Source organism: Ranitomeya imitator, chromosome 10 (assembly GCF_032444005.1).
Source record: "Ranitomeya imitator isolate aRanImi1 chromosome 10, aRanImi1.pri, whole genome shotgun sequence".
Lineage (NCBI taxonomy): Eukaryota > Metazoa > Chordata > Amphibia > Anura > Dendrobatidae > Ranitomeya > Ranitomeya imitator.
Genome location: NC_091291.1, coordinates 33,856,687 through 33,865,881, shown reverse-complemented (window position 1 = coordinate 33,865,881; position 9,195 = coordinate 33,856,687). Strand labels below are relative to the sequence as shown.

The window sequence follows — 9,195 nt, the reverse complement described above, 5'->3', positions numbered from 1 at the left end:
CTCTCTACCCCAACACATCAGACTCTCGCCTACCACGGAAACCTTCAAAAGGAACCTGAAGACCCACCTCTTCCGACAAGCCTGCAGTGATCCTCAACCTACTGAACCGCCACATGACCAACTCTACCCTCTCCTAGTGTATCCTCACCCATCCCCTGCAGACTGTGAGCCCTCGCGGGCAGGGTCCTCTCTCCATCTGTACCTGTTAGTGCCTTGTTTTTTGCTCATGTTTATTGTATGTCTATATTTGCCCCCTTTTTCACATGTAAAGCCCCATGGAATAAATGGTGCTATAAAAAATTTATAATAATAATATCACTGATGAAAATGGCTGTCTTTGCCTTACATTTTTACAGATCAGCTTTCTCATAATTCTAAAAAAAATGACACTGGATTTTTCCCTCACAAAAGGCACAGAAGCAGGCAGGGCCGGCGTCAGCACCCGGCGTATCCGGGCAAGCGCCGGGGCCCTGGCGAGACAGGGGGGCCCATTCAGGGCCGGCATTAGGGGCTGCCAGTGCCTAGGGCCCCCGCTTCCCCAGGGGCCCTCAGCTAGCGGCACATCACGCAGCCGCTATGGGGCCCCTGTGAGGCAGGGGGGCCCGCCTGCCACCAGCGCCGACTCCCCTGCTGCAATGAACTATACCGGCGTCTGCCAGTAAAGTTCAAAGCAAATGATGGAGGAGAGAGCGTCACCTGACGCTCCCTCTCCCATCATTCCCCGCTCTGCCTCTGACACTACGGGTGCGCGATGATGTCATCGCGCACTCGCTGTGTGTCAGGCAGTGCAGCGGCAGCAGCCGAGACCGGAGCAGGGAGCAGCGCAGGCACGTTGAGAGGTGAGTTGTTTTTTTTAAACTATAACAGTGAGTGCTGGACTGGACTATGGGGCCATTCTTGGGGGGAGGGGGGCTGTGCTGTATACTACATGTCTGTGCTATATACTACATGGCTGTTCTATATACTACGTGGGCCGTGTTATATACTATGTGGGCTGTGCTATATACTATATGGGCTGTCATATGCTACGTGGCTGTGTTATATGCTACGTGGGCTGTTATATACTACATGGCTGTGTTAGATGCTACTTGGCTGTGCTATATACTACGTGGCTGTGTTATATGCTAGGTGGGCTGTGTTATATGCGCTCATGAATCGTGGTATGTGTTGAAGGGGGGGGGGGGGGGCACTGAGACTCTTTCACCCGGGGCCCTCAAAAACCTAGAGCCGGCCCTGGAAGCAGGTATAAGTGTCACTCAAGACTTCTTGGATAGCTGGGTGACAACCATGACAGCCGCCATTAAGGTTGTCAGCCACTTTTAGAAGCGTAGAGAAAAACTGCTAAAAGAATACGGTGACCGGTAATCACTATGGAGAAAATACGACAGGAAGTGGCATTAGTATAAAATAACAATGGTGAAGCTAACGGACCAGCGCACTGATTCCACCCCGGAACCATCGCGCGTCGTCCCAGTTGCGGGGAATGTTTACTATGATGCACCCTAAACGCCACACAGCGGCCAGACGCGGCAGTGAAGAGAAGCGCCGGGCTGCAGAGGTCGGCGGCGCTCAGGTCGGTATCGGGGGAGCTCGGTTGAGCTCGGTCTGTGCGATATCTGCTCATAGACTGCCGTAAAAAGCGCTGTTGTTTGTCAGACCGCGGTGTATTCTGGGAAATATAGTTCACAGCGATGTGTTTAGAAAGTTGTGGAAGTAATAAGTCCTGACATGTCCTGCTGGGGAAGCGCAGCAAGGCGGAAACGCCGGGAGGCTGCTCTGCGGCAGCAACTATATAACCCCCATCATCCTCCATGGTGTAACGTTTCCCCATAATGCACTTTTATGGGGGGTTTTTTTTGTTTTCCTGCATTAAATTTTCTTTTTCTGTTTTTTCTTTTTTTTTCTTTTGCATTAAAGTTTTTTTTTTTTTTCCCTTATTTTTCTGCCTTTTTTTTTTTGCAGATATGTCCTGTTACATATATTGTATATTTATTCTAAACTTCTTACAATGCTCAAAATAAAATATCACAATAATTCTTATAAAAAAATAATAATAATGTAGCGGTTTATTGAATCGTCCACCCAAAATAATCATTGCAGTAAGATATAAAATAAGCAAATTAGCCCCATTGGTTAATTCATTAAATTGGTTGTGGTTTATTCATCCTTCTTTCTCTGGATCCTGTGTGTGTGTGGACCCTCTTGAGGGACCCCCTTCTGTGTGTCACATTGTTTTTTTTTTTTCGTTATTTTACTTACATAACGCCATTAATTCTACATCGCTTTACGGAAATCATCACTGTCCCTATTGCGGCTCAACATCTAGATTCCCTATCAGTACGTCTTTGGGGGAAAACTGCAAATAAACCCCCCCTTCCTTAATGGGACTGTTTACATTGGGGGGGATAAATTAAAGTGTTTTTTGCCAGTTTTTCTGGCAAAATGATGTCCGCTGGGTCCGGAAGTGATGAAATCCCGTCCTCCTAATCACCTGGATTCAAGCTAGGTCAGATGACTAACGTATAAATATGTATATATACGTGAGTAATATATACCGGTAGGCGCTAGGAAAATAACGGAGGATGGTGGAAAAAGAAATAAATAAATAAAATATTCAAAAAATAAAAAAAGGAAACCTGGTGCAAAAGGTGTCCCAATCTCAGTCTTTTAACTGGAACAATGGCCGCTGACCGGATGACAATACATCCGTCTGACACAGGCAATAGCAATTCAGAGCACTCGGCAATAGTTCCTACCTGTGTCGTAAGGTAAAGAGTCTTGAGCGCTCTTGTTGCGCGATAAGTCCTTCAGCGGACGCAGAAAGTCTGATCGAGTGGCTGCCCCGGCCGGCGGCAAGCCACAAACAGCTGGTCTCCGGGAGGAGACGAAGATCCTGAAGAGCCGACGCCGCGTGTGTAAGCGGCGGTGCGTGCCGGCTGTGCGCAGGACCTGGGTGACATAACGAGTCACGTGACCGTAACCCCCGGTGACCAGGCAAGTGAGTATGGAGTGCGAATAGGGCCAAACAACCGACGCGTTTCAGAGACGCCTGTCTCCTTCCTCAGGGTTGGTCCCTGCCCCGTACTCATGGTTCTATATATAGCTGCTGATCTTGTCCACTGATTTATTGAAAACCAAAAAGTTCAGCACCCATGTTGAGTCCTCTCGGTGCAATAGTATCCAGCATGAAAATCCATTTCGTCTCTGCACGAGACATTGCTTTGATAAAGTCGCCACCTCTCCAATGGTGGCGTACCACTGCAATCCCAGTTACTTTCATCCCCTGTACTGTACCGCCATGATATTCCACAAAATGTTGGGAGAGTGGATGACCCAAAAATGTCTTTTTAACATTACGAGTGTGCTCATTTATCCTGATTTTTAACGATCTCTTTGTTCTCCCCACGTAGAATTTTCCACATGGGCATTCTATAATATAAATTACCCCAGTAGTGGAGCATGTGATAACGTCCCTAATTTGGAAAGTTTTATTTCCTTTTTTAATGTCAGTACATTTAGACATAATAGTTTCCTTGCATGCCCTGCATTTGTGGCAGGGAAAAAAACCTTTTAATTTCACATGTGTAAGGGACGTCTGGGTCAGATGACTGATGGGGTTGTGTGGGCATTTTGCTAAAAAAAATAAAATAAATCACAGTTCTTATTTTTTTTTTTGTATAGCCCACTTACAATTTTAATCTTTTTGTCCTTTCGTTTTAGCTGAAAGCTTTTTATTTCAGCCCCACAGAGATTGAATGGAATGGCGGTGAAGCGTGCACACAACACTACTTTCTGTGTGGGGTAATAGGGCGCCGTTCTGCCAATTGGTGCAGGTACCAGCAGTCAGAAACGTGTGCTCGCCACTGCCACCAAGATGTATTATATTTTAATGGCCTTCAGCTCGCTCTCGTGCTATAGTGACTTGCCGAATGAAAACACTGAATGCTGTATAGCGCAGCACTGTTCATTATGTAGCAGCTGCTGCCGAGTACGGCAACACAGCTCCTATTTTCTTGTATAGGTGCTGATGTCTGACACCATGCAACCCCACCGATCAGCTGTTACTGATTCCAATGACTGTACAATTCTATTCAATGTGTAGCACCCACTGCCAAGTGCTGCAGATCAGCTCCTAGTCAGGAAAATTGCAGCTGATCTGCAGTACTCCGCAGCGACTGCTACATATTGAACAGAGCTGCGCAGTTACGTCCTAGTAGAGGTGCCGGTTATCGGACTTCTACCAATGAGATACTAATGATCTACGTTTAGGACAGGTCATTCATAAGCTTGGACATCCCCTTTAAAGAAGATGTAGAAAGCGCAGATTTGTGGTATATATTGTAATTACAACTCGTCCTTTTATCTCTTTCATGATTGCGCAGAGATGAAGTGTCACATCCACAGCACCGGCGGCAAACACAGTCCGATTGAGCTTCCAGATGGAGAAGGAATCTTCCTAGGAAGAGGACCAGAGACGGGGATAATAGACAGAAAATGTTCCAAGCAGCAAGGTCAGGGTCCTCTGTCTTCTATCCCCACGTTGGGGGCAATGCATGACATATCGTGGGCACTGGCCCTACCATTTAGTGGCAGCACACCCAGTATCTTGGATACTGCGAGATAAGTTCTTGACACGCTCTGAGACATTAACTGTCTCCCCACCTGGGGTATCTTTTCGGTTATTTGTGTGTGTGTTTTTTGTGTGTCCCTTTCTTTTGGTATGTTAGGGTGATATAGGGACGTTGAGCGGGGGCGCCATATTGTCAACATCTAGGGTGCCAACCTCCGCAGTCAGGTAGGGAATCATCTAGGACCTACTAGGGTGAAAATAGTCTCCCTTCCCTCCCCAATAAATAACATTTCTAGTCATTAGACGCTTTGTAGATTCATGTGAGTCCTTGTATTGTCACTTCGATGTTAACATTTTAGCTATATTAATAAAAGGTATATTTTAGGGGTTTTTTTTGTTTCGTGGCGTCTAAGGTTGATTTGGAACCCCTTTACATTATTCTTTTGAGGTTTTTTCTTTATGACCTATCATGTTAAAGGGTTATGGACATAGGTAGTCACTAGTCCCTGGAGGAATCGGACATCTTTCATTTATGGCCAAAAGCCATAACTTTATTATTATTATTCATATGAGGGCTTCTTTTTTGTGGAACTCTTGTTTTTTTCATGTCACGGTGTGAGTTTTTATTGATAACCGTTTTGTGGTACAGTATTTAGATCGCTTTTCATTACCTATTTTGGGGGAGGTTCGGCGACTGAAAACCAGTAATTTTGGCACTTTTGATTTATTTTTTTTTCTCTGTCATGTCTTCATTTTTAATGCATGAAATTAAGGGCAATCAATTCTATTTTTTATTTTTGTTTTAATAATTATGAAAACTTTTTTGTGTGTGTTTTTTAAGAAACTTCAACCTGCGATCGTCTGATCATTTGTTTAGTTTACCAGTCTCCTATGAAGCCCAAACTATGACTTGACTTCATAGGAGTACTAACATGTCGGCTAAGGGGCAGGAACCCACAAACCATAAGCACTTTGCGTCATGGTGGGTGACTGCTCATCTTGACTGATGCTGTTAGAGATTGAAGGGGTTAATTGCTGTTCTGACATGCAGATGATTGCCACATGATACAGCCGGCATCTGTCACGTTTTATACGGGCTCCATACACCTGAACCCAGTGTGTGATGTACGTCACATGTGGGGAAGGAGCTTAAATAAGCCATAGAAATTCTGGCTCTGCAGAGTTGCTCCTCTGTAATTTATTCTAATGTGAACTCCTTGTCTTACAGTGGAGCTTGTGGCCAACGTCGAGAAGAAAGTAGTACGTGTCACTCAGGTAAGGAACAAATCACCTGTGCGATCGCAGGACGTCCGATCCACCAAGAACTGATATTGGTTTATCGCTCCAGAGAGAACTATTCTGAAAGGTCTTCAGTATTCTACCAGTTCAAGGGGTTGTCCGCGACTTAGATCCTGATGAACGTTCCTTAGGATTGGTCATCAGATTGTTGAGGACTAGTGATGAGCGAACGCGTTATCCGCACATGCTTGGGTGGTAACCGAATGTCTTCGGCGTGCTGGAAAAATATGTTCGAGTCCTCGCGACTATTCGACAGCCGCACGACATGCAGCCGCGGGGACTCGAACATATTTTTCCAGCACACTGAAGACACTCATCACCCGAGCATGCTCCGATATCACCTTGTCTGAGCACGTTCGCTCATTCCAACAATCTGCTGTTTCGGCTCCCGCGTGCACGAAGCCGGGAGTCCGCAGCCCCGTACACTGTGTCGTAGCTGCTCCCATGTACTTAGTGTCCAAGCCTACAGTGGATGAGACCTGCACTAGTCTGGTCCTCTGTGGCGGTCTCCATTTCTGCATCCTGGGCGCCTCTTGTGTTTACCAGGCCAGAGGTGCAGAGGATGCCGGCTCTCGATTACTGTTGTCCAGCTACCGCAGAGGAACGGCCTGGATGTCAGCAAATCTTTTTGCTCAACTGTTGTCTTTGGGATGCAGCTCTTCCTTTGAAGACCAAAATCTGTAATGTTCTAGGTAATTGCTCATCACTCCTATTGGCTTTTTTTTTTTTTAGAAATTATAAAGTAATTTATATTTGGTCGTTTAATATAAGTATATACATATATATATTTTATAATATAATTTTCTTTTTTTATTATTTTTGTAGCTGGGTTCTAATCCCACATCAGTTGGCGAGGTGAAGCTGAAGCAGGGAGAGAGCACATTGATGAATGAGAATCAGACTCTTCACTTGGTGAATTCCTTACATCCTTACACCGTCGTGTTCAGTAATGAAAGTCCAAGAAACACTGGAAAACCCAAAGCCACAAGACCAGTGAGCAGAAAGCCTGTGGCTGCTGCCTCCCCAAAGAAAACTATTACTGACTTCTTTAGTGCATCAACGTCAGAAAGCAACAAAAGGACCAAACGGGAGGAAGACGACAAATCCGAGCCGAGCAACAAGAGGACAAAGCTTCAAGCATCTGCACCCAAACCTGCAGAAAAGAGCGAGGATTCAGAGGAGGACGATACGTCCCGGAAACTTAGAGAGTTACAAGAAATGGCAGCCCAAAGGGGTAAAATAAGTACGAAGGCATCCAATGACTCCCCGGATTCCCAGAGAGGTGCTGCCTGCAGCAGAGACAGCTGGGAAGAACATGGCAAGCTTCTGGTGTTTAACAAGAAGGGAGTGCAGCCATCTTCTAAGGTACAGCAATGGATAATTCACCTCTGCGTGCACGTGTAGGCAGCATCCTGACATCAAAGGGTTATCACAGCTATGCACACCCATTAAAGGAGCTGAGGTTCTTTGCGCACCTTTTGATCAAAGTGTGTAAGCCCATCTGCCAGCAACAAGGCAGACGTGGCTACCTCCATGGTCCGTGCACCCTATCCACCCACCTTTCCTAGACTGTAGTTAGCGTGTGGTATAGCTTTATCCTGTTCTTCCCTATGTGAGGGCTAGGCACAGAGAGGGGTAAGTCTCTAAGGCTTAGAGATCGCCTTGTCACTGGCAGTTGGGCTCATACGCTTTGACCAAAAATTGCACTACTAGTTTCTTGTTTTTGTCCCTTTTCTGTGTCTGCACGTGACCAGACCTGTCTCTAAAAAGGCCTGATCGGCTGCTTATATCAATCACTAAGCCAACCTCCTTCATTGGCTGTCAGAATAAAAGGGGGGCTGGCTTAGCTATTAACGCCTTTGCCCCCCCCCCCCCCCCCCCCAGCCTGTATTCACCTTCCTGACCAGGCCAAACTTTACAATTCCGACCACTGTCACTTTATGTTTTAACAACACTGGAACGCTTCAACGGATCCCAGTGAGTCTGAGATTTTTTTTTTTCGTGACATATTGTACTTCATTTTAGTGGTAAATTTGGGTCAATTGTTTTCGCATTTATTTCGGAAAATATCACAATTGCCGCAAAAATTTTGAAAATGTTATTTCTCCTTCGCCTCATTGGGGGACACAGACCGTGGGTGTATGCTGCTGCCATTAGGAGGCGACACTAAGTGATACACAGAAAGTGATCTCCTCCCCTGCAGTATACACCCTCCTGCCGGCTCTCAGCTCCTCCCCTGCAGTATACACCCTCCTGCCGGCTCTCAGCTCCTCCCCTGCAGTATACACCCTCCTGCTGGCTCTCAGCTCCTCCCCTGCAGTATACACCCTCCTGCTGGCTCTCAGCTCCTCCCCTGCAGTATACACCCTCCTGCCGGCTCTCAGCTCCTCCCCTGCAGTATACACCCTCCTGCTGGCTCTCAGCTCCTCCCCTGCAGTATACACCCTCCTGCTGGCTCTCAGCTCCTCCCCTGCAGTATACACCCTCCTGCTGGCTCTCAGCTCCTCCCCTGCAGTATACACCTCCTGCTGGCTCTCAGCTCCTCCCCTGCAGTATACACCCTCCTGCTGGCTCTCAGCTCCTCCTATACAGTATACACCCTCCTGCTGGCTCTCAGCTCCTCCCCTGCAGTATACACCCTCCTGCTGGCTCTCAGCTCCTCCCCTGCAGTATACACCCTCCTGCTGGCTCTCAGCTCCTCCCCTGCAGTATACACCCTCCTGCTGGCTCTCGGCTCCTCCCCTGCAGTATACACCTCCTGCTGGCTCTCAGCTCCTCCCCTGCAGTATACACCCTCCTGCTGGCTCTCAGCTCCTCCCCTGCAGTATACACCCTCCTGCTGGCTCTCGGCTCCTCCCCTGCAGTATACACCCTCCTGCCGGCTCTCAGCTCCTCCCCTGCAGTATACACCCTCCTGCTGGCTCTCAGCTCCTCCCCTGCAGTATACACCCTCCTGCCGGCTCTCAGCTCCTCTCCTGCAGTATACACCCTCCTGCTGGCTCTCAGCTCCTCCCCTGCAGTATACACCCTCCTGCTGGCTCTCAGCTCCTCCCCTGCAGTATACACCCTCCTGCTGGCTCTCGGCTCCTCCCCTGCAGTATACACCCTCCTCCCGGCTCTCAGCTAACCAGTTCTTGCTTAGTGTCTGTAGGAGGCACTTGGGTCTGGTTCAGACCCCAACGTTTTTATTTTACTTTTTACTTTTCTGTAAATTTTTATTTTTTAATTAATGGAGTGAAGGGGGCGACGGATCCTTTCAAGGTTCCGATCTCCCCCGAATCATCAACAGGCGAGCACGGCGAGTATACCTCCCCGTACCCTCTCCT

At 47.4% G+C, this 9,195-nt stretch overlaps 1 protein-coding gene across 1 annotated transcript in view; it reads left to right on the top strand.

Annotated features, from left to right (window-relative positions):
• The first annotated feature begins 1,480 nt into the window (after positions 1-1,480).
• The window catches only part of PNKP (polynucleotide kinase 3'-phosphatase), a 46,114-nt gene continuing 38,399 nt past the window's right edge, over positions 1,481-9,195 (top strand). Inside the window, exons 1-4 of the mRNA XM_069742275.1 lie at positions 1,481-1,573; positions 4,383-4,511; positions 5,799-5,845; positions 6,695-7,234. Coding sequence (XP_069598376.1) covers positions 4,385-4,511; positions 5,799-5,845; positions 6,695-7,234 — 714 coding nt within the window. The 5' untranslated portion in view covers positions 1,481-1,573; positions 4,383-4,384. The remainder of the gene's footprint in view (positions 1,574-4,382; positions 4,512-5,798; positions 5,846-6,694; positions 7,235-9,195) is intronic.